Source organism: Phyllosticta capitalensis (genome assembly GCF_038381095.1).
Source record: "Phyllosticta capitalensis strain CBS 128856 chromosome Unknown BKA78scaffold_10, whole genome shotgun sequence".
In the NCBI taxonomy this organism is placed as follows: Eukaryota; Fungi; Ascomycota; class Dothideomycetes; order Botryosphaeriales; family Phyllostictaceae; genus Phyllosticta; species Phyllosticta capitalensis.
Window position 1 is genome coordinate 1,553,441 of NW_027117448.1, and position 22,736 is coordinate 1,576,176.

General features: G+C 55.6%; 10 protein-coding genes across 10 annotated transcripts; 5 read left to right on the forward strand and 5 right to left on the reverse strand.

The window, feature by feature from the left end:
- The first annotated feature begins 94 nt into the window (after nucleotides 1–94).
- Nucleotides 95–1,785, forward strand: BKA78DRAFT_35013 (Pre-mRNA splicing factor-domain-containing protein). Its single transcript, XM_066890930.1, has 4 exons — nucleotides 95–292; nucleotides 341–482; nucleotides 534–600; nucleotides 649–1,785. Exons 1-4 carry the CDS (start codon nucleotides 223–225, stop codon nucleotides 1,477–1,479), a joined length of 1,110 nt encoding a protein of 369 aa, XP_066740730.1. The 5' UTR covers nucleotides 95–222; the 3' UTR covers nucleotides 1,480–1,785.
- BKA78DRAFT_324192 (small GTPase superfamily) lies at nucleotides 1,688–3,308 on the forward strand. The gene is made up of 8 exons (XM_066889265.1): nucleotides 1,688–2,055; nucleotides 2,130–2,180; nucleotides 2,236–2,253; nucleotides 2,319–2,335; nucleotides 2,402–2,416; nucleotides 2,500–2,621; nucleotides 2,670–2,892; nucleotides 2,947–3,308. Exons 1-8 carry the CDS (start codon nucleotides 2,006–2,008, stop codon nucleotides 3,057–3,059), a joined length of 609 nt encoding a protein of 202 aa, XP_066740731.1. The 5' UTR covers nucleotides 1,688–2,005; the 3' UTR covers nucleotides 3,060–3,308.
- Nucleotides 3,309–4,307, reverse strand: BKA78DRAFT_324202 (60S ribosomal protein eL21). The gene is made up of 3 exons (XM_066889266.1): nucleotides 4,131–4,307; nucleotides 4,026–4,073; nucleotides 3,309–3,972 (listed from the first exon to the last, which is right to left on the reverse strand). Exons 1-3 carry the CDS (start codon nucleotides 4,232–4,234, stop codon nucleotides 3,642–3,644), a joined length of 483 nt encoding a protein of 160 aa, XP_066740732.1. The 5' UTR covers nucleotides 4,235–4,307; the 3' UTR covers nucleotides 3,309–3,641.
- An 85-nt stretch (nucleotides 4,308–4,392) lies between these two features.
- BKA78DRAFT_324209 (40S ribosomal protein uS4) lies at nucleotides 4,393–5,552 on the forward strand. The gene is made up of 4 exons (XM_066889267.1): nucleotides 4,393–4,546; nucleotides 4,641–4,739; nucleotides 4,794–5,027; nucleotides 5,080–5,552. Exons 1-4 carry the CDS (start codon nucleotides 4,482–4,484, stop codon nucleotides 5,255–5,257), a joined length of 576 nt encoding a protein of 191 aa, XP_066740733.1. The 5' UTR covers nucleotides 4,393–4,481; the 3' UTR covers nucleotides 5,258–5,552.
- A 2,257-nt stretch (nucleotides 5,553–7,809) lies between these two features.
- On the reverse strand, nucleotides 7,810–9,972 carry BKA78DRAFT_333392 (putative integral membrane protein conserved region-domain-containing protein; the record flags this gene model as incomplete). The annotated part of the gene is made up of 3 exons (XM_066890079.1): nucleotides 7,810–8,112; nucleotides 8,134–9,445; nucleotides 9,497–9,972. The coding sequence occupies 3 exons, from the start codon at nucleotides 9,970–9,972 to the stop codon at nucleotides 7,810–7,812; spliced, it is 2,091 nt and encodes a 696-aa protein (XP_066740734.1).
- Nucleotides 9,973–11,063: 1,091 nt separating this feature from the next.
- On the reverse strand, nucleotides 11,064–11,959 carry BKA78DRAFT_324214 (uncharacterized protein; the record flags this gene model as incomplete). The annotated part of the gene is made up of 2 exons (XM_066889268.1): nucleotides 11,313–11,959; nucleotides 11,064–11,169 (listed from the first exon to the last, which is right to left on the reverse strand). A coding segment is annotated over exon 1 (462 nt), but the record flags the coding sequence as incomplete, so codon positions are not given.
- A 330-nt stretch (nucleotides 11,960–12,289) lies between these two features.
- BKA78DRAFT_272688 (uncharacterized protein) lies at nucleotides 12,290–13,774 on the forward strand. Its single transcript, XM_066885536.1, has 2 exons — nucleotides 12,290–12,608; nucleotides 12,660–13,774. The coding sequence occupies exons 1-2, from the start codon at nucleotides 12,350–12,352 to the stop codon at nucleotides 13,379–13,381; spliced, it is 981 nt and encodes a 326-aa protein (XP_066740736.1). The 5' UTR covers nucleotides 12,290–12,349; the 3' UTR covers nucleotides 13,382–13,774.
- Nucleotides 13,775–14,681: 907 nt separating this feature from the next.
- On the reverse strand, nucleotides 14,682–15,360 carry BKA78DRAFT_288025 (mating-type protein ALPHA1/MAT-1/A-1; the record flags this gene model as incomplete). Its single annotated transcript, XM_066885740.1, has 2 exons — nucleotides 15,101–15,360; nucleotides 14,682–15,049 (listed from the first exon to the last, which is right to left on the reverse strand). Coding segments are annotated over exons 1-2 (573 nt in total), but the record flags the coding sequence as incomplete, so codon positions are not given.
- A 3,815-nt stretch (nucleotides 15,361–19,175) lies between these two features.
- Nucleotides 19,176–21,575, reverse strand: BKA78DRAFT_35213 (DNA-lyase 2). The gene is made up of 4 exons (XM_066891295.1): nucleotides 21,226–21,575; nucleotides 20,470–21,179; nucleotides 19,490–20,424; nucleotides 19,176–19,309 (listed from the first exon to the last, which is right to left on the reverse strand). Exons 1-4 carry the CDS (start codon nucleotides 21,446–21,448, stop codon nucleotides 19,210–19,212), a joined length of 1,968 nt encoding a protein of 655 aa, XP_066740738.1. The 5' UTR covers nucleotides 21,449–21,575; the 3' UTR covers nucleotides 19,176–19,209.
- A 193-nt stretch (nucleotides 21,576–21,768) lies between these two features.
- BKA78DRAFT_256720 (cytochrome c oxidase, subunit VIa) lies at nucleotides 21,769–22,618 on the forward strand (the record flags this gene model as incomplete). Its single annotated transcript, XM_066885118.1, has 4 exons — nucleotides 21,769–21,931; nucleotides 21,994–22,018; nucleotides 22,204–22,363; nucleotides 22,574–22,618. 4 exons carry the CDS (start codon nucleotides 21,769–21,771, stop codon nucleotides 22,616–22,618), a joined length of 393 nt encoding a protein of 130 aa, XP_066740739.1.
- Nucleotides 22,619–22,736: the final 118 nt, after the last annotated feature.

Here is a 22,736-nt window from a genome sequence, read left to right on the forward strand (position 1 = left end):
TGGGTGGGGATTTAGCGGGCCGAGATGGCCCGTGCGAATAAACATGCCTGTCGCCGCCTTCAGGGCAAGCTCATCACCTCCGAGAACACTCGCCGCACTTCACACGCCTCCTCTTCTCACCCGCTCGAAGCGCGACGTTTCTGCTCGCTCCAGGATCGCCGTCGAGCTACGAGTGCTCAAATACCGACACCTCTTCTCTAGAACTGAAAGGCAACCGTCAAGATGGGAGGCGACCTCAATTTGAAGAAGAGCTGGCATCCGCTCCTGATGAGCAACCAGCGGCGAGTATGGGGTAAGTCGCGTCACTTTTAAATTACTAGCATCGTCTAACATCATGTAGAGGAAGAAAAGAAAGCGCTCGACGAGCGCAAGCGCATCGACCAAATGATGAAGGAACGCGCAGAAGAACGCGCAATTCAGGAGCTCCAACAAATGCAAGAGTCGGCAGGAGGACAAAAAAGACTCAACCGCGTGGACTGGATGTAGGTGGCAAGAGCCTGTTCTGACACATGGGATGCTAACGTCGCTCGCAGGTACTCGGGACCATCTAGTGGACAGACCGGCACTACCGAAGAACTCGAAGGCTACCTCCTGGGCAAGGTATGTCTAGTCGCCCTTTGCCAAGGAGTCAAGACTAACTAGCAGCAGCGTCGCATCGACAACCTCGTCAAGAACGAAGACAACAAGAAGCTGGAAAAGAGCGCCGGCGAAGAATCGTTCTTGACATCACAAAATGCGAACACGGCACGAGACGTTTCATCAAAGCTCCGGGACGACCCCATGGCGGCCATTCGGAAGCAAGAACAGGCTGCACTCGAGGCCATGATGAACGACCCTGTACGGCGCAGACAACTACTTCAAGCATCGGGAGCGGGCGAAGGCGAGAGCCGAAAGCGACGCCATAGGCACCACGACGATGGTCACCGAAGAAGCCGCTCACGCTCCACTGAAAGGCGCCGCCACCGGGACCGAGACGATGACCGACGCCGAAAGCGCTCGGTTTCGGCAGAGGGCGACCGCAAGAGACGTTACCGGGACGACGATGACCATCACCATCGCCGAAGACGGTCAGATTCTGTCGAGGACCGCAAAAGACGACACGACGATTACAGACGAAGATCGGTCGAGCGCGACAATCATCGGCGGGACCGATACGAAGACTCGAGAAGGACCAAATCTTCAGAACAGCTCAGGCCGCGCAGGTCTCGGTCTCCCCCGCGCCGGCAAGAGGAGGACGACGCGCGAGCGAGAAAGCTGGCGGCAATGCAGTCGAGCGCATCACAGCTGGAGGACGACCGCAAGAACAGACTGGCAGCCATAGAGGCGCAGGAGCAGAGGGAGCGCGAAGAAGATGACAAGCGGCGGTCCGAGAGGGGCAGGTTCGTCTCTGGACTCCACCGACAGGCTGGCGAACAAATTGGGCTGGGCGAGAGGTTGAAGAGGTCGCGGGGAGGATTGGAGAAATTGGATGCATTGTGAAGCAGTGGTCTGGCATGGACAATAGACTTGCTGGCGGATGCATAATGGAAGCATTTAGTAATGATACGTTAGTGCTCACGCGGAGTGGTTGCTGAGGTCGCACCCTTGTTCCTAGCAGCGCAGCCAGTGGTCCAGGGCAAGCCACCATGGTCGCTAAATTAGGCGTCGGGCGGATCTCTGTAGAAGAAGATCTCCATTACTCTGGCTCCATTGCAAGTCCATGCACCGCCGTGGCCTCTGCGCTCTCCCGAACACCACTGGCAGCCCCCTCCCAAACTCATTTCATCTCTTTTTGTCAAAATCCCTTCACCTGCTCAACCTCACCCTCAGCCGTGCCTGCCAGGTGAGGTGCGTTGCCTGGACCGCCCCCGCCGGACATCTGACCCTGACCCACGCCGTCGACCCTCCGCTCCGCCGCACAGCGTCGTCCTCAGTCTTCGAGACTCTCCTCGCTCCGACCGCGCCTGGCGCTCACCTTATGCTCTCGCGACTCGCTGCTCTTCGCCATCTCCTCCTCGACTAAACGATGCCTCTCTGCGGTGGTACCAAGACTGTGCAGCGGAAGCTCGTGCTTCTGTACGTATAACTGGGACTGGTTCGAGCTTTGGCCGGCACGCGCATCAACACAGGAGGCTGATTCGTGTTTACAGCGGCGACGGTGCCTGTGGAAAGACGTCGCTGCTCAATGTTTTTACGCGAGGGTAAGTCGATCACCAGCCCTGAATTGACCGTGTGCTGACATGACGACTTTCCCAGATACTTCCCCACCGTATAGTGAGTCCCGATTGCTCCTCCGAGCCCGTAGTCTGCCCATCACTGACATGTCTCCTACGGAAAAGCGAGCCCACAGTCTTTGGTATGCGCGCTCCCACTTGGCCGGTCTGGCAGGTCTGATGACAGGATGCTGACATGTTGTGCCCAGAAAACTACGTCCACGGTACTAAGCCTCCTTGACGGCGCGGCCTCGTGTGCCAATGCGCTGCCCCTCTTCTCCGCCCCCAATGCTGACGCATTGCCCAGACATCTTCATCGACAATGTCCACGTCGAACTGAGTCTTTGGGACACGGCCGGCCAAGAGGAATTCGACCGGCTGCGCTCCCTCTCCTACGATGACACGCACGCGATAATGCTCTGCTTCAGCGTACATCTTTCCTGGCGCTTACATGGCCCAAGTTCTGACAGCATCTAGGTCGACTCGCCCGACTCGCTGGAAAACGTAGAGACCAAATGGGTGGGCGAAATTGCCGAAAACTGCCCTGGCGTCAAGCTCGTCCTCGTCGCGCTCAAGTGCGATCTTCGGGAAGGCGGCGGCGACGATGACGAAGAAGGCGCACAGCACGGCGAAAAGCCGCTCATAGACTACGAGGCAGGCCTTAAGGTGGCTGAGAAAATTCGCGCCCTCAGATATCTGGGTACGTGGTGGCCTGGTCTCGAGAACCCCTACGTCACGTGCTGACAGTTTGTAGAATGCTCGGCCATGAAGAATCGCGGCGTGAACGAAGCCTTTACGGAAGCAGCTCGAGTGGCGCTCTCGGTAAAGTCGTCCAAGGACAACGACAAAAAGTGCGTGGTAATGTAAGCGGGCACGGGGTTGCCATTTCCTTCTGAGTAAATACCTTGAGCGGGCAGTTGGAGTTGAAGGCGCGTCATGATATCACCCGTTCACTTTTGGCCTCTTTTGGACAGCGAGGGAGGCTGCGCTGCGACTCGGCTCCCGTGGTCAATTCAGCATTTGGGCATTCGGAGGAGGATGGGTTGGCTTCTCGTCCTTTCCATACTCCACTTCGCGTTCCTTTTCCTTGTTTCACTCGGCTGCGTATAAACGACTTCGTTGTACATAGAATGAACTTGTTGGCTTCCAATCCGATCTGCATAAGGGTATCTGCCTCGGGGGCGCAGGCGTTGGCTTGGACCAGCGCAAGGCGCATATTCCATCTAATTGACATGTGCGTCATGCAGCGCCGGGCAAGTTGGCACTGAAAGGTTGACTCAAGGCGTGAGCTTCAAAACCCCCGCACTCGCAATCTTTTTAGAGAGAATCCCATGAATTTTGAGGACTGAAGCATGTTGTCCCTAACTTAACAGCGCCAGAGCCTGCAACCAATCAATCCCATGACCACCGAAAAAAGCCATCCCGTCCGTCCAGCAGCGATTTCGTTCCTTAGATGTGGGTGTCGTAAGGGATGGGCGTAATGGTCTCGGGGATGTTGTCCTTCATGGTGACGGTCCTGGAGTCCCGGGGCTGGGCGGGCTGGCGCTTGAGCTGGACGCTCTTGCCCTCGGCCTTGGCGGCCTTTCTCCTGGCGGCGTTGTCCTTGACGCGCTGGAGGAACTCGTCGCGGGAGCGCGAGTGGCGGACGTGCTCGACGCGGAGGTTGACGCGCTTCTCGATGTAACGGTTGCCGACCTGCTTGTAGAGGATGACGCCGACGGCCGACTTGGTCACGTTGTAGATGACGCCCGTCTTGCCGTGGAAGTCCTTGTAGGGCATGCTGTTGCGGTTGTTAGGTATGCGGTCTTTTGTGGCGGCTGGGCGAGGACTGACCCCTTCTGGACGGCACCGTTGGCGACGACATCGACAATGTCACCGACCCTGCAAATTGTCGTCAGAGACTCGTTCCTTTTGAATTTCTCCGGCGCGGCGGCTCACTTGTAGGTCCTGAGGTAGGTGGACAGCGGGATGGCACCGTGGTTCTTGAAGCCCCGGCTGAAGGCGTAGCGGGTGCCCGCGCGGAGACCTGCAGAGTGACCCATTGCGAAGGTTGTAGAGGGCGAGAGGTTGGTGCGTCGGGATGGGGATTCAAAGGTTCACGTCGTCGCTGTCGTCGCCGAGCGGTGGGTGCAGTCGGGCAGTCAAAATCATCAGTGGCCGGCGTCGGCTAAACTGCGTGGGTTTTGCCGACAAGCGAAGCGACCGAAACCCACACCAAAAAAGCTTCCTCCAACATCTCGCTTTCTCGCCGCTCGACGACGACACCACCCATCCGACCATCACGACGCCATGGCCCCCAGGAGTTACTCCAAGACCTACAAGGTCCCGCGTCGTCCTTTCGAGTCCGCTCGTCTGTACGTTCATCTCTCTCACGGCCACTGAGCACGAGCTTGTCTCTGCTCAAGTCGATGAGAATCGTCTGATTAACGCCTTTTGCGCGACCAACAGGGACTCCGAGTTGAAGATTGTTGGCGAGTATGGCCTCCGCAACAAGCGCGAGGTCTGGCGCGTCCAGCTCACTCTCTCGAAGATCCGTCGTGCTGCCCGGTAAGTTTTGGTCGCGTGCGACCCACAATTTTGAAGTGCTAACATTGCAAACAGTCAGCTCTTGACCCTCGACGAGAAGGACCCCAAGCGTCTCTTCGAAGGCAACGCCCTCATCCGCCGTCTCGTGCGCGTTGGTGTCCTCGACGAGTCCCGCATGAAGCTCGATTACGTCCTGGCCCTCAAGGTTGAGGACTTCTTGGAGCGCCGTCTCCAGACCTGCGTCTACAAGCTCGGCCTCGCCAAGTCCATCCACCACGCCCGTGTCCTCATCAAGCAGAGGCACATCCGGTACGCGCAGACTCTAGCGAGACGTCAGAAATGGCTTACTAACTTTCCACAGTGTCGGCAAGCAGATTGTCAACGTCCCCTCGTTCGTTGTCCGTCTCGACTCCCAGAAGCACATCGACTTCGCCCTCTCCTCGCCGTTCGGTGGCGGACGCCCCGGCCGTGTCCGCAGAAAGAAGGCCAAGGCCGCCGAGTCCAAGGACGACGGTGCCGAGGAGGAGGACGAGGAGTAGATTCAGAACTCCTGCGTCACGATGGTTCGGTTCCCCATGTCAGCAACGGTCTAGGATGGGGAGGGATATGAGAAGAATATCAAAAAAGATTCCTGGCGTCCGCGGGCTGTTTTCCAGAATACCCCCGGCGCTGCCACAGCCAGCGGCATATCGAGAATAGGCGTTGCGAAATAAAAGTGGCCCATTTATCCGTGTGGTCGTCTGAGAGTCTGCAGTGCCTCGTTTTTCGTTGTAGTTTGCCAGAAAGTCATGAAGTCACGACTCCTTTCCTTTGCACGTCTTGTCCTCTTGTCTGAGTCCATTCTGCCCACATTTCCAGTGTTTAAGCATACTGATACGCACCCACCAACCGAGCTGCCCTCGCCCTCGTTTTCCCTGTCCAAAGCCACGATCAACACCATCCAACCCCTACTCAGACATTCTCCAACGCATCGCAGTCGTCATCCCATCCTTCCCTCAACTCCACCGACGCCAACCCTCCCTCCAGCCCTAGGCATGCTCGGCGCACCATGCCCATGCCCATGCCCAGCGCCGGACTCAGACCCAACAACACTTCTGCTACCTGCTCTCGTCGACTCCCTTCATATCGCCTTTTTCAATCCAGAGACTGATCTTGCCCCATCTCTACAATATCATCAAACTTGGCAGCCTGCCCGCCGCGGCATTCATCAACTGCGCGCGGCGACGTCGTCTTGTCCTGCCTTGTCACGCAACGCGCTTCTTTGCGCTCCCACCTGCCCATCCATGTGCCTGATTCGTAGGTGCCGGGAGAGGCGTCTGCCGCTTCGTGGCGCCGCTGGAGCGCTGTGTATGTATGACCAGCCAGCCAGACTGCCGACCAGACTAACAGACAATAGACAGACAGTCCTACACGGCCAGCCAACACGATACACGCGGCACATCATATCCCCTCGCCACCATTCGAATGATTGCGCTTGACAGCTTCTGTCCTCTCGCACTTCCTTCTCTCTCCTCTCCTCTCCCAACCCATCAATCACCCTCGCACCGATCTGATATTACACCTCTAGTCTTTCACCTCCCGTTATCCCGTCCTTTCTCCCCTCCAGACCTTACTTTCTGCTTGCCGCACGCGGCGTGATGTCCGGCGATCTACCAGCTGGGTAGACAAGGAGGGGGGCAGGGGGGAGACAAAACGGACAGACAGACAGCGACGCGCGCGGCAACCAGCGCTTGTCTACTTGCCCGCCTGTGCGTCCGCTTGTCCACCAACCACTCACCCTGCCGATCCGCTTGGCCAGCTCAATGTTGGCGCCAGGCGCGCCGACGCTCTGCCTGTCTGTCGGCCGTCGAACAATGTGGAAAGCAGACGCCGGACCGCTGGAAGCGGAGCCGCGAGCAGCGGCCCAGCTTTCCACCTTCGTTCTTTCTCGCCCGCCGCCCTCGCCAACATCTCTTTCTCGCTTCCTCTGTCTGTCGTGTAGGTATTGCACACACCGCAGACAGCTCAGCCGCGCCTTGCCTTGCCCAGCTTTGCTTTGATCCCGGCGCAACAAACGCAATCCTAATCCCCCTCTCCCATCTTTCTCCTCCTGCTGCTCAGATTGTGCCGCCAGTCATGGTCTTTGTGGCCAGAAGGGTCGAAAACGGGAGTGGGCATAAAGGAGCACAAGGGGCCCGCGGCGGTGGGGAGGCCTTTGATGGCGCATTTGCATCTGGGCGGCCACGTGGGTGCCCAGAGATAAAGAGGAGGAGGGGAAGGGGCCGGACGCGGCGGGTGGCGTGGGAGGCGGCGGTAGGAGTCTGACGGGCAAAAGGAGCAATTGTGCTTGTTGGAGGGAGTCTGGAATGCGGCAGTGAAAGGGGCGTAAAGCAAATCCTGGGCAGATGGTGAAGATGTGTCTTGTAACAGCACGTTTCGGGTGTCGCCAAATGGACAACAAACAAACTTCTTTGATCAAAATTCTTTTGTCTGTATCGAAGTTTAGCTAGTTTTGCCGATGCGTGGGACACTCCGTTGTCACGTTCAAGAGGGCAGGCATTACAAGCGGGGCAGACGAAGGACAAAGCGGAAAGCTATATAAGGCCGGCCTCTGCAGCTCCAAGTCTCTCTCTTCACCCTTCACCAACCAACTTACCAACCAATCTTCACTCTTTTCCAACACCAACACCGCAAAAATGCTCAAGACCTACACCTACAAGTGGGACAAGAGGTACGACCAGTTCTGCATTGTCATGTAAGATTTTCTTACTCGACTAGCAGTCCTGGCGGCCAGGAAAATGGACAGGCCTTTTCAGAGCAGGAACGCATTCGGGAAATGAGGCAAAAAAACAACCAAAAAAAACTTAAAAACACACCAAAACACCACGCTGGGGTCTAGGTAGCCTAGATCTGTTAGCATCACCGGCAGATCTAAGTTTCAAACAATCCTATTCTTTGGCCGACCATGAATTGTGCTCAAATGACATGTGACCAATGACAATTTGAAGAACTTCTTCTCATAAGTGATGCCCCAAGAAATTCATGACATTCATAAAGCAGGAAAAGAAAACAAGCTAGCCATGCTATAAGTAACTCTTGGGTATAGGTGACGTTATTGGTGATTTTCCTCGTTATCTGCAGGAGAGGTCCGTATCGATGAAGCAGTCCGTCGGCGAGGAACGTCTGAGAGGAACAACAGGTCTTCGGGAGACTCTGAAATGAGCTCCGTGCTTGTATCCGACTTCACTGAAAATGTTTCGTTTTGGTTATCCGTCGGCATATGACTCTTGAGCTCGTCTGAAACGAAATCCGAATTTGGTGGCGAGCCCATTTGTGAGTTGCTCGGCGAGGAAGAGTGTGAACGGGCCGACCAATCTTTGATTGTAGGAATGGCTCGGGGCTGAGACGACTTCGGCTGTACTTGAAGACCCTCGACTAGAGCAATGTCCGTATTGACCACTGGGCTTGCAACAGTGGAAAAGGATCCAGACCGGAGAGATTTCGGTTTGGTGGAATTGTTGCTGAAATCTGCGCCACTTGTCGACGCCTGACTGTTGACTGACTTGCTCGAGGCGAAAGACCTCCATATGCTTTTGGGCGTTGGTCTTTGCTGTGCTGCATTCACCAAATTGGGCGTACTCATCGCTTTCTCGTCGATGTTTACCGGCTTGCTTGGTGCAGTATCCCCTCTAATTGTCGAACTTTCAACTTCAGCACGAACTGCCTCTGAATCAGTGGATTCGCCGTGTGCTGACTCGTCATGTGTTGAGGCCGCATCATTGCCGGTTCCCCAGATACCCCCTCGGACATTCTCGCAGATGGTGTCAAGAAAGGGAATATCATCCCAGTTAGGGTAGACCAAGGTCTCTGCAACGACTTCCCGTATGCGATTTTCGATGGCACGCAGAATGATTCCATACGTAATCTGTCGAGAGCTGACAATGGGCTCCACAGCTAGGGAAAGTTTGGGTGCTTGTTCGAAGGTTATCCATATGCGGTTACTTGGTGGTGGCTTGATTCGCGCCAAGACGTGGCCCTCAAGCTTCTTCAGGATAGTTGCAAGGACGAGGTTTACGTATCGCGTCTTGAAGCGAGCGCCCAAGTCTATCCGTGCAACCGCCGCAATTTCAAGCCGGAAGTTTCCAGTGTATGACACATCGGCCTCAACAGTCAAATCGCCATCGATATTCATCTCCTTAAGTCGTGGGTTTCTGATAAGGGGCGCCGCATCGCCAAGGTCTATGCGCTGGATGCTGATACTTTGGATGAAAGCGGGCTTCGCAACACGGTCGATTTTCTTCGTGATTTTGTCGCGAATGAATTTCTCGATATGGGCTGTCTTGTAAAGTGCAAGAAATAGCCTCCCTAGTAGGGCATTGGCCCATCGTGAATGTGAGTCGTTCTCTTGTGAGTGGAGCTGTTGTATAAGTTTGATCATATGACTTTGATCAAAATTGACGGACGGAGTCGATAGGGTAGGAGAGTGCTGAGCTTGGCTTCTCAGTAACGCGAAATAGAAGTCTTCTTTTGCAGAGCAATTTTCGGAGAAGAAGTAGAACGGCCGACAGTCTGTGTCAGGTTCCGAAGAGTGAGTACTGCAGAGTCGAATACAGCTTCGTTTGATCCAAAGCTCGCCCTCTGGAACAGAGCCACCACCGGAATAAATGTCCACACGTCGATTTGAGAGAGCAATCACTTGGCGAACTTCAAGCTCTTCGGGGTCGTCAAAGAGAATCAAATGTCCGTGTCTGTGTGGGAGTCAGCTATTAAGTCGGCTTTGCAGGGAGAAGCGAACTCGCCTCAAGACCACATAGAAGAAGTTCCTGCCGCGTTTCGTGGATTTTGGCCCCCGGCTGTTGTCTGCGCTTGGATGTGGCGCCCTTCTGCGGTCGAATATACTTCTGTACATGCTTTGGTAGACACTGGGACTCTCGGGGCCAGGACCAGAACCCGAGGATACACTCCGCTCAGGTGGCTTGACGCTCACATTTTCCGGCGTGTACTCTCGGGATACAACGAAATACCCAGCTGCGACTCGAAACTCGTCGTCGGGACATTTCAGGTGTGCAGGCAAGGTCGAGGGATTCGGATCGCCGGTAATGTCGGTCTCGCGAGTGCTTGTCGGCGATCGATCTTTATGTTGTTCAGTTCCTTCATTGCGGTCATTCCGTGGACATGTAATGACCGCATGGGCAAGGATGAGGAGGAGGCAAAGCGGCACGAGCGTCAACCCTCCAACCAAGTAAACCAACACGTAGTTCATGAATGGAGCCATTCAGTTCCACGAGACTTCCCAAGCCTCTAGAATCAAATACAACAGGCTCATCTCAAAGTCAAAGGGCTCTGGAAATTCATGCGAAGTGCGTAGAACAGTAGGTAGGAAGAGGTTGGGGCAAATCGCCGCTGCTTCGAAGGATCCAAGGCCACGTGCGCCTTGGGTCAGGCGGCGCGCCGAGGGTACGCAGGATGGAAAAAAGCTTTGCACCAGCCAAAAGAAGTTCGTTCGGCGAGTGAAGATAGAGGAGAAGCCAACCTCAAGGGGCTGATGGCACAACAAATGCTTTGAGCGTTGGGCGGATGCGGTGTGGGGTACCTGGAGCTTTGGAATGCTCTTGGCTGCGCCGCACACGGGTAGCCGCCGGACGGGGCCGGTCTGGGCGCTAGGCACTCTGTTTTTCCGGCCGATGAAACAACATCACTCACTTGCGCTACTTGTCAAAGGCATTGAATTCATTGAACCTGAAAATAGTGGTATGTTGATGTGTGGATTTGAACCTCACGCCTCTTACTCCTGTTTTGGCATAGTCGAAATGCCAGCTTCTTTGATGAAAATGTGACCCATTGATCTGTGCCTGAAGGCCATGACCGAGACACGGATCAGGCTTTCCCGCGGTCCAATCCAAGATTTCGGCGCAGGATATTCATGGAGTACCAGCTGGTCGAGGAATGTCCAGACGAGGAGGGAAAATATCATGCAAACTCTGCCGCAAGCGGTGGTCCAGCATGCGGACGCTGTTGCCCTGGGGTAGCTTTCTCGTAACAAAGAGATGCTCGATTCTTTGCTGCTTGCTCCTGACTGAAAGAAAAGTCAGCCCTCGATCTTTTGAGGCATTCAATGGGTGCGATCCTGAAAGCCACTTACACCAGTCGAGCACGCTTGCTTTCTCCAACCCCAGGTACTGAGACAAGAAATTGATTTCAAGCTCGTTGGGTGCCTGGCAGATGCTGAAGAAACTCTCCAGCGTATCATTGACTTCGACATCCCTTCGAGAAGTCCATCTTGAGCGTCTCCTCTTCTCTGCATCGAGCCTGTCTCCAAGTCGATCCGGAAAACTCAGGTCCACAGTCTCGGAATCAGGATCAAAAGGCTCGACGACGAGCTTGACGAGGTTGCAGCTTCGTGCGGCCGCATCCGTAGTCCTGCAATCGCTCAGTAAATCCTCCTTTGGGGGTTCCACATATTTCTTACTCAGTAAGTGCCTGCCTGAGAGCGCATCGATTGATTGCCTCGCGACGAAACTTCTGCTCTCCAGTCTCTTCCTTCGAGTGGCACATGAAAGTGGAAAACTCTTGTGCCGTGCCATCATTGATCATCGTTAACATGTTGCTTGACAGCCCTTCTTCCATGCGGTAAAGCATCGACAAGTCATCGAGTCTCGTGAACCGTGCATCGACGTCTTCCTGGAAAAGAAAGGTCCGGTCCATTGGCATAGACTTCGTCTCTGTCGAGCTGGGGCCCCCAGTCTTGTTGTCATCGAGGATACCAGAGTTGTCAATATCTGAAATCAGGCTCTTGAGCTTGTCGGCTATTGCGTGATCGCTGTCGCGAGATTTCGATCGGTCGAACGCCTCCCATTCAAGACGATTTTTGTTGAAAGGCTCGAACATACTGCGGAGCGGAGGAGAGGGGACACGCGGACATTTGGCTGATGTGAAGCTGTCTTTCGGTGACGAATCCTGGAGTCCGGACGAGGGCGACTCGGAAGCGGGCAACTTGGAAGCGGGCGACTTTGAAGAGGGCGATTTGAGGGAACCGTGTGGCGAAGGATTGAGGTGTGCAGTGTTGTAGCTGTCCATACTATCAAGGAGGGAAACTTGTGGTGGATGTGGAAGGAAAGGAAGCGGGAGTGTTGAAGTTGAAGAGTTGAGCTGAAGAGCCAGAGGACGTTAACACTCCGCTGCACATTGCTCCCGGATGTTTTCCACGACCATAGAACCTCCACCCCCTTTTCAACCACCTCCAACCCTCAACCCTTCCGACCTCGACACATCTTCCTCGCAACAACCTGCCCACTCCAACCACCTAAGTCCTACCTTTCCAACTAAAGTCAACATGGCTACTCCACAGGTCCAAATCCAGGCCGCCACAGCTGTCCCCTCGCTGCACTTTCCGAATCAGCTCGCGGAACGTCTCTGGGTCGAGGCGCTCAGGAAGATCCGCAAGGGACACATTGAAGTGGTCATTCCATTTGAGGTTTCGTATGCTCTCGGCCAGGATGGAATCAACCGGGTCGCTCAGCGTTTCAGGTGCGCGATGCCCCATGCTTCATTGTCTTCACTTGCTGACCAGTGACAGCGAACACATCAAAGCCCCGGTCTCCAAGGCTGTCGATGAATTGCATTGCGCTCTGCGTCTACTTCCACCACCTGGAATGTTCCAGTCTGATCATCCCTTCGGAGTGGACTTGTCGTCCTCGGTCAACTCAGACTTACTTCCTGCCAAGCCTCCTGCAACTGTGGATGCAAAAACAACTCGTACACGGATTCTGGACGCGATTCCTGACGCAGAAGATGGAAAACAAAAGCCAAAGCCCAAGGTCCCCCGTCCCTGCAACCCTTTCATCATGTACCGCAACTTTCTCCATCAGAAAGTTACGATGGAAAACCCAGGATTGCACAACAACCAAATCTGTAAGCGAATCAAATTCCTCGCTCAGTCATCCTTACTAATGATGCCCCCAGCGAAAATAATTGGCAGGATGTGGCAAGCAGAGCCGGCTGAAGCAAAAGAGTATTGGCGCGACCAGGCCAAGCAGAGCAAAGAAGAGCACTTCCTCAAGTTTCCGGATTACCAGTACCGTCCACGCAAGCCTGGTCAGAAGAAGAGGCGCATGACCAAGAAGAAGCTCGCCGAAGCTGCTGCGGCTGCACCCGTCAGACCCACGATTTCCGATGACGCTCTCACTTTCGACCCTCCCATTCCCGTTCCGACCGCGCCTGGACAGACAGCCAAATACCTGCTTGATCCAACTCAGAATTATCGGGGATACAACTTGCAGCCTGACCAGACGGGTGTCAATATGTTCAAGGCGTCCCTTAGCAGGCACACGGATGAGGGCAGACCTACAACTCACAATCCTCTTGTTACTATGTCATCAAATGCGGCTACCGATCAGGACGCTTATGCGGCTAGCTTTGATTCTGTCGACCTTCAGAAGCAGGCTGAAGCCATGGACGTCGCGGAGAAGCAACTTAGACACGCTCTTCTGGATGACCTTGGTTACAGCGTGCAGGCTGCGAACGACAGAACCTTCACGGAGCATAGTTTTAATGCTACAGCCAACCGTGAGGTCAGTCTCACCACTGAGCCAACCGTTAAGGTCTTTGACTTTCCTCTTGGTGACTTGAACTATGACTTCTTGGGAGGATCTGGGCTGGACTTTGGAAGTCTTAATAATATTTGAACTTATCAGGCGTCTTCAATGGTGCTCAACTATCGCAGGGTGTTCAAAATACTGGAACATCCATGAAATTGGAAAGCGTCTATGTGGACGTTCTGGTCGAGTCTACTTTTCTCAAATTTATCCTTTAGCTTGGGCAAAAGCGAACCAGAGTCCCTCCTACCAATCCATTCTCAATTCCAGAACGCCCAAGACCAAATACTGCATAACATGGACAATCAGGAAACCAGCCAACTGTCTTCCCCCCTCACTGCTCCGTATCATCAGACTCGTCAATCCACTGGCTGGTGACCAGAGGCTGCGTTGTCTTAGGGAACTGGAAGTCCGCGCAATCGACGGCGGTAAAAGCAGGAATTTCCTCAATGTCAAAGACGTTCAAACCCTCGTTCTCAGGACTGAAGAACTCGGCATACGGGAATGTAGATGACGTATCCATGTACTGCAAAGCGCAATCAACCCAGGCAGTTTGCAAGTCCTCCTCCGGAGCTAGACGCACAGTCGAACTTGCCATCGTATCGGCTGAATCACGCGTCGAGGCAGGGTAGTAGTGGAGAATTTGGTGGTGAGCATTTCCCGCGTTGAGCGAAATCGCCAGAAGGTCTGGGTCGGCGAGACTGGTGCGTTGCATCACGCAAGTCGTTGGCTCTGGATTCATGATAGAGTCATCCACATGTGTGAGCGACTCATCGTCGAGCGGCTCGAAATCGGCTCCGTAGATGCTTTCAAGCATTTTCTCCATGGTCATGGGACCTCCACTGAGCAGGTTTCCATGGCCAGCTCCGTTGCTTCTGTTGGTAGGGGCATTGTGCTGTTGAGTCGCAGCCACGGTTGCCTGATGATTGGGCTGAGCTCCCGCGATATTTCCCTGCGCAGGTCTAGAGTTTCCGCCAGTGCTGACTGTCTGAGTAGAGTGTGCCATCATCGCGGTGTTTGTCTGGTGCTGCGCTGGTTGCTGGTTGCTGTCAATGTCCATCGCATTGCCTGGAACAGATCCTCCAACACTAGTGTGAACACTACTTCCAGCATGGGGCAGGGCGGGGGTCGTTGTCATCGACGATGTCTGCGCTGCGCTATGAGAACCAGCTCCAAGAAAGCTGGATGGCTGCTGGGCTCCAAAACTGGAGACCGAAGGAGGTTGAGCGTTGATGTTGCCGCTGCTGGGCTTCGCAGATTGGAAAATCGAAGACGGAAGGAAGGTGGACCTAGTAGCTGTAGTGGAGTGATGAACAGGCTGTGCCGCCATTGTCAAGTAAGATGTTGAGGTGTTCTTCGCGAGAATGGGCGTGTCTTTGGATGGGACAGCGTAGCCCGAGCTGCGGACAAAGTTGATGACGTCTTGGACTGACTTTATGGTGGTGCGGAAGCTGGGATGGAACGAATCGAAATTGGGGATGAAGAGCCGCCTGAGAGAGGTGGTGCCGTTGCTCGAGTCAAGCTGCCAGCCCAAGGTGGATAGGTATGTATCGCGAGAAAGGATGTCAATGTGAGGGCAAGCGAGCTCAAGGAACTTGTCGAGCGGCGCGGAGTCTTTGCCGACCTCATCTCGGATGACGGACCATGCTTTGGCGATGATGCTCCACTTCGCTTTTGTTTCTTCATCAGCCCACATCGTCTTTATGAAACCTGAGCGCTCTTTCTGCTGGAAAGCATGGAAGATTGGGTTATAGTAGACTGGATTTTGTCAGTTGAGTGTCAGAGCCTGTGTTGGATTGGATCGCTAACCTCGGTAGGCCATGAAAGAGTTGAGAGCTTGGAGCGGACTTCCCTGCACAGCGCCTGCATCTGACTGAGGCGTATTGGGTGAAGAGTTTGGTGAGAAGTTCCGGGCAGTGGCCATGTTCGCAGGGGCGGAAACTGAGCTGGACTTGGGCGTGGTCGGTGACTGCGCAACAGATGGCTTGGTTGCTGTCGAGGTGACAGACATCATGCGACGCGACTGCGAAGCTGCTGGGCCTGGCACTTGGAGAGGAGTCGAATTGGAGGATGAAGTCGTCGAGCGCGACCCGCTTGCCATCGTTGGGTCACCAGCGGCGACCACAGCAGCAACCGTCCGCTTGTTCTCGACTCCCTTGAGCGAGGAAACGATCTGATTGATCTGCGCTTGAGTGCATGCCGCAAGGTAATGCTTGACGTGAGGAGGAAGGTTTGCAGCCACAGCCATCTTGGAGTTGCGATGCAAGTTGGGACGGAGAAGGAGTAGAACGGCGAAGGTCGAGATGGTTGTTGGTGTTGCGGAGAGGGTGAGACAAAGCTGTAAAAATGTTCCTCAGGCACCAGAACGATATTTATTAAACTAAGGAACAATAATTTCTTGAACTTCGCCTCACACCTGACTGACTTCCTCTGCTACTCGTCGCCTAGATACGGCGCTTCGCATTTCTGCCACTTGACTCTCTTCGCAAGCCAGCATCCACCACATCCTCTTCAACGTCTGCGAAGTCGCAACTCTTGGCTACATTCACTTCCGCATGCGCCAGCACAGCACGTGTATCTGCTCTTCCTACCTACCCACTGAGCTCGACATTGGACCGTTAAATACTCTTCACCAACTAGGTCGCTTTCTCCGCACCTTCAATCACATTCACGACCAATGGATCAAAGCAAGATGGCCAGAGATCGGCTCGCCGACGATATACTCAACAAAGAGATGGACCTTTGGATTCCACAGGCACCACTTCTAGAAAGAGTCAAGAAACCTGTCCTCAGAGTTGAAAATCCTGGAGCTGCGATACTGGCCTCTGGCTTTGCGGGCATGCAAGGTGTGCACTGAGCGCCGCGCTATTTGGCATGAGCTGACGGTGTTTTAGACACTTTGACCTTGGGATCGGACGCTCAGCTTCTTGACTTGATCCGAGACGTGGATGCATTGAGAAATGAGTACATACTTGACTTTGGCAAACCGACAAGTACCGATTTCAAGATCACAATCGACAAATTGGTTGCGGAGTGCCAGAAGTTGCTGGCATCCTCTTGTCTCATCAAGAACAACAAAACTCGTCAGCGCTTCTTTACAACTTTGAAGAAGCTCGCTACAGACCTCATGACCTTGTCAACTGTCAAAGACAAAGTCCACCAAGTGGTTGAAAGAGTAAGAGACGGAGACCGTATGAATCGGCGCAGGACTGGTTTTGTAAAAGAACTACCGCGCTGGAACCAATTTCTCAACAAGAATGCGCCCGGCACAAATGCTCTCCTTCTACAGTTAAGGCGCATGCTTCATCCGAAGCGTGATGCTTATCAAGTCATTCCCCGAGGGGGCATAAAAATCCTACAACACTGGGACGAGCGCCTCCACTCACTGACACTGACCATCGACACAGTACGTCACTCCCACCATTCCCCTCACCTCCGCACATCTCAGCTAACACACTCACAGCTACGACCATCAAAAATCTCGCTCTGGCACAAGGTACGCGCCCTCCTCCGCCACTCCCTCCTCTCCGCCTCCGGCCCGCCGCCCGACGCACCAGCGCCCGCAAGACACGGCCAGGGACAGCGGGAAGCGATGATGGGGCAAGAGCAACGGGATACAAAGACAGCAGCTAACACGCCTCACAGCGCATCGAATGGGGCCACCCCAGCATGCACCGGCTCAACCTGGGCCTGCGCACCTTTGAGCCCATGACGTTTGAGCCCAGCCCGTGGAACAAGGTACGTACAGCACAGACGTCTGTCTGCCTGTCTCGCGCGCGGAGCGCGTGGCGTGGCGTGGCGTGTTGGCCCTCCCCCTCTCCTCTGTCTCTCTCCCAGTCTCGCAATAATCCTCCGCTAACACACGCCTCCCACTAGATCGACTTCCCAACCTACACCAACCGCGACATCTCACGGCTGGACCGACGCATCGGCGCGCTAATGCCCAAACTGACCTCCCGCCCCGGCGGCTTCCTCACCCCCGTGGTGGACGAGGAGGAGGACGCCTTCGACTGCGTGCTGACGCAGCGCTTCGTGAAGCGCGACCAGCAGAAGGAGGAGAAGCGCAAGCGCGAGCTCGAGCAGGAGAAGGAGGAAAAGGAAAAGGAGGCCAAGGGCAAGCGGCGCAAGGTGGTGCTGGAGATGGGCGAGGCGGCGGGCGTGGAGGCGACGTGATGAGCATGAGAAGGGGGTGAGGGCAGGCTCCGCGGGTGGACGGGCAGCATGAAGTCGACGACAGACGAAGAGCACGCCGGCGATTGGCCATGGCAAAGAAGCTGGCGATGGCAGTGGTGCTGGCGCCGCGTCTCGCAGCAGGCAAACCAACATCCAACACAACACCGGTCGGACGCTCGCTGCTCTGCATCACTGCACGCGCATCACGCAGCGCCACCAGAAGACCAAACTACCTCGACGAGACCACCAACCCAACAGCACGGCCGGTTCCTCACAGACGAAGAGACAGACAGGACGGCGGCGCCCGCTGCCAGACATGCATGGACACTTTCGCTCATTCTCCACCCCTCTCGCAAACCACCTACGCTCTTTTCGTCATCTAGCCCGCCAGACGGGGGAAGCCGCTCTTTCTCGACAATACAGCCACCTGCCTACTACCTACCTTGGCTCTTTCACCACAACCAACTACCTACGCTCGCTACTTACGTACACCGAGGGAGGCACACACACAGGAGGAGGACGGGACGGACGGGAAGACGCGCAGAAGAGAGTCCAGAAGCAGAAAGGACGGGAAGAGAGACAGACACGCTGGACACGGATCGACGACTTGGTACCCACGCATGGATGGCAGCCCACCCACACAGCTCCCTACGGAATCGGATGGACGGACGGACAAACGGATCGTTTTCGGACGCAGAGGCAGACGGGCGTCACGGACTGGACTGACTGGGTGGTTGGTTGGTTGGTTGGGTGGGGCAAGACATTGAAGCCAAGGGAAAAGCGTACATACACACCTCCTACATATATACATGCAAGCGGCTTTGTTTGGTTGGAAACGACGGCGTACATGCTACCTCTCTTGCCACGCAAGTGCGAGGCGATGCGACGCGGCGATGGACGGACGCGGAGAGAAGCGATGACAGTGAGATCAGTTGGAGTGCACGTGTACATGTCTACCTTAGTATGATACAAAGCGGAGGACGGAGCGGTGGGCGGCAGTGATGAACTTGAGACGCGTGCGTGCGTGCGCGCAGGCGACAGACGCAGCCCATGAACGAGCAACCAAACCTAGTCAGGCGGTGCGTGCCGGTCTCAGCGCAGCGCGGCGAGCGACAAGGACAAAGGCGGCACGCGCCGTGGAGGCAGGACATGACATGACAGGACAGGACAAGACAGGAGGCAGCGGATCCGGGGCAGTGAGCGAGAGGCACGACTGGCTGAGCCAGAATGTTGGCACGCCAATGCTACAGACGATGCTCTCCTGCTCTCCGTTGCGCCTGTCTCGCCTCTCGGCCTCCTTGTCGTACGTGGCCGTTTTATCGCGTCCAGTGTCTTGTCTCGCTTCCCCTGTCGATCTGTTTCCACGCGGCAGGGCGAGGGACAAACAAGAGGAGGCAGCATGTGGAGCAAACGGGGATGTGTGTACTGCGACAGTGGCGATGCGCTCATTGGAACACGTTTTCGACGCGCGGGTTGCACGGGCAAGAGACAGGGAGGGAAGAGGAGGATGTCTCATGGCAAACTTTTTTCATTCAGTGTTCCTGTCTGCCAATATGGAGCAAGGCCAGACAGTTTCCACCAGTCTTGCATAGCGCACGCAGCTTTCGGGTGCACCATAAAGTCGGATCGGCAAAGGTCAGCGGCGTCGTCGGCGTTCCGACAGACAGCCAGGCCTGACAGCTGCGAGGCAAGATCCTCCGACCCTTTCTTTTCCAAAATGTGCTGCCATATCCGAGCACTTGTCCTCAGGGCGCGACGGTGGACCCATTCCAGTCGCTCGCCCAGATGAATGTCGGGCAACGCCACTCTGTTCCCTTTTCCTTGGAGCCGCTGGGGCCGATGGGTCTGCGAGACGGGAATTGTCAGCACGCTCTTGGTTGCAACGTGGGAGCTGTGGTGGATGGAAAGCCACGGCGCATGCATCAGCAGCGATGCGCCAGGTTGGAAAGATGTGTTGGCAAGCATGCAAAGCCATGGGGAGCAAGGGCCCCGACCAGATCAGTGGGAGCAGGGCGCTGTGCTTACCTCGGACAAATCCAAAATGCCCTCCCACAGTTCATACCGCTCTTCTTGGTTGTAAGGCTGATGCAAAACTCGCCATGGTCTTCGCAGCGGGGCGGATCGCGCTTCGCAAAAAGCCGCGACCAAGTCTCTCTCGAGTCCGGCATGTCACGGAAGTCGTCAAGTGCAGTAGATGTGTCGGACTCTGCTTCGGCAGGAGCATCTTGTACCACGGCTGCTCTCGACTTGGAAGCAGGTGAAGATGCTGCTCCGTTGTAGCGCTCAATGCCCTGCAGATCCGCGTCCTGAGTTGAGGTTTTATAAGACATATTCTCCGCCTCCGGACAAGAGCTGACAGGCGACTGCTGTTCATCCGGTTGTGACAAACGTTCCCTTGACGGTTCGTCGGCACTTGCATCCTTCGTCCGCGCAGGTGACTTGAAGAATCCCTTCAAAGACTGTTGGCCCTTTGCAGGGCTCACCTTGGACGAGGAATAAGCAATCTTTTGCCGTTTCGTGGACTTGGCGGGAGCAGCCGCAGCCTGGCGTTTCTTTTCTGAACTTTTCGAGGGCACTGCTGCCGTTTGCAGCGACGGACAGCGCTCGTGATTTGTCTCTGCTTGCGCGGCCCCTGGCGCGGGCTCGTCGGGACGCTTGGTATCTTGGGATCCGTTTGAAGAAGTCGTCGACTTTTCTGATGCACCAGACTTGGCTGCACCGAGCGATGGAGCAGAGGCCGGGGTCTTGCGCATGAACATGTCTTTGATACTTCGCCGGCGGTCGAATTCTGGGAGCAGCCTCCCGCATGTCGACGGCAAGCTTTTGAAGCTCCACTCGATTTTTCTCTGGCCATCCTTGAACGTACCGGGAGGATTCATCAGCTCGAGCAAATCGTGCTCCGCACCATTCAAAGTCACGCGGTCTTTAAGCATGGCATAGACTGGACAGTGATCGGAGCCCTAGCAAAGTCAGCAGTGGCAAAAGACGGACGCGCATCAACGAACCATGAGGCCTTCTTGAATGTTGGCATCGCAGACCCAATCCTTCATCGCAATGCTGCAAAGCACATAGTCGATCCTGGAGCCAAAGTTTCCCGGCCTGGCATTAATCTTTTGTTCCCAGTGGGTGAACATGCCCTTGCGCGTGGGATGAAACTCTCGGCAAGTGTCCCACAGCACAGGCTGCTCCCTCCCCTCATCTCGGTCGCCTACCACGTCGCCATTTTCCAGCAGCTGGTTGAAGAGGCGTCTGTTGGGCGAAGACAGGTACTCTTCGTGCGTGACGCCCTCTTTCTTGAGCGTCTCCTCGGCCTGCGCCGTGTCCAGTTTTTGCCGCGAGACATTGAGATCACCTGTCAAAATGACATTCTTGCCCATGGCTGTCAGATTGCGCACGCGCGCATCCAATGCGCAGAGAAACCCAAAGCGGAAATCGTCTCTCATGCCATTGGAGTTGGCCGGGCTGTAGACGCCTAGTATGACAAAGGCGGGGAACTCGAGCACGACGCAGCGGCCTTCGGCGTCTAGTGCGGCTGGGTCGACGCCAGCAGCTTCAATTTGTTCGTCGGTCGGGTATCCGCCAATGGCTTTGTCGGCGGGCAGATCGCGGTAGGGTGTGGGGGACCCGGGAGGGCAGAGGACACCGAGCACGCCCTCTTCGGCGCGAATGGGCATGCAGGTAGATTGGCGAGTATAAATGGCGACGCCAGAGTAGCCTGTGAAGGTTAGGAATTGTAGCCCATCAGCGCAGCACACGCGCACCTTTTTTGTGCTTTGGCAAACTAAAGTAGCAATCCCAGCCAGGAACCAGGACCATGTCGTCGGTGAGGTCCTTGCGCTGAATCTTGAGCTCTTGCAGGACGACAATGTCGGCCTCGAGAAGATCAAACATGGCGTCGAAGGACCGCTTGTCGCGCCATGGCTGGTAGCCAAAGGGATTGCGGATGCCATTGACGTTCCACGAGGTTATCCGAAGCGGAGGCATGGTGGTGAGGAGGGGCGCGCCCAAAGGTGCAGACCGCTCGTGAGCAGATGGGGGACGAGGTCGGGCATGGGTGGGCGCGGCGCGGGAGCTTGTGACGCGTGAGGTCAATTCGATGTTTAGAAACACTTGGTGCAGTCGATGATGTCGGTCCCGTCCCTCAGCCCTGCCAGTCGGGCCCTGGTCCGTGCGTCGGCAAGGTTCGGCAGGCGGTGGGCTGATGAAGTTCGAACGTCGAGCACTCAGCGAACCACCATCGCATCCATTACCAACCACCGACGCCCTCTCCCTCTCCACTCTACAACCTCACCAATCCCGCCGTCATGTTCCCCCAGCGCGCCATTGCCCGCGCGTCGCCGCTGCTGCGCACCGCTTTCCGCCGCCACTACTCTGCCCCCGCCGGCGAGTCTGGCTTCACAGGAGCTGCCGACAATGCCTTCAACCGCGAGCGCGCCGCCGTCAAGCACCACGCCGCCGAGAGCAGCGGTAAGTGTTCAATTGTTTGCTTCGGAGAGATGAAATCATTGGCTAATGCATGGCAATCGCAGAGCTCTGGCGCAAGCTCTCCATCTAGTGAGTACCCATCCTCAGACCCTGTCCACCAAACCAATCTTGCACCGATCCCGCAAAACCACCTCCGGCCTCCAAGTCCGCTTCCTCTCGGCCATCCCAAACGCAATCGCCCCCCGCAAAATCCTCAATCGCATCACCAAAAGAAAAGTAGAGCAAGGGCTAAACCAAGATCTTTCTCCCTCCAGCTTCGTCGCCCCCTGCCTGATCCTCGCGGGCGCCAACGCCTACAGGCTCTGGAACGAGCACTGGGAGCACGCCGCCCACGCCCCGCCCATGGAGGAGCGCGTCGAATACGACTACCAGAACATCCGCACCAAGAACTACTTCTGGGGCGACGGCGACAAGGTACGTTGTTGACCGTTGTTGCATTCGTTTTGTTTGTGCCGGCCCAGGTGCAAGGGAGGGCGGATGCGGAAGAAAACGCCTCATGTATTGTCGACAGCGGCTGGAGCTAGCTAGCTCCTCCGCTTCGTCCTCTGACGCGCGCGGAAAAAATGGCTGCATTCTTGGCGTCTCTGTCTTTGCGACATGTACTGATTGATATTTGCTCGACAGACCATCTTCTGGAACGACAAGGTCAACTACCACAAGAAGGAGTAAATGCAGTTTGCGCAATTGTACAGTATCCTTGTCGGTAGAACCCTCGGTAGCAGTAGCCTGCCAGCCAGCCATCCAGCCCGTCAACCGCTGCTCCTGGAATGCCAAATGTCAGCCCCCT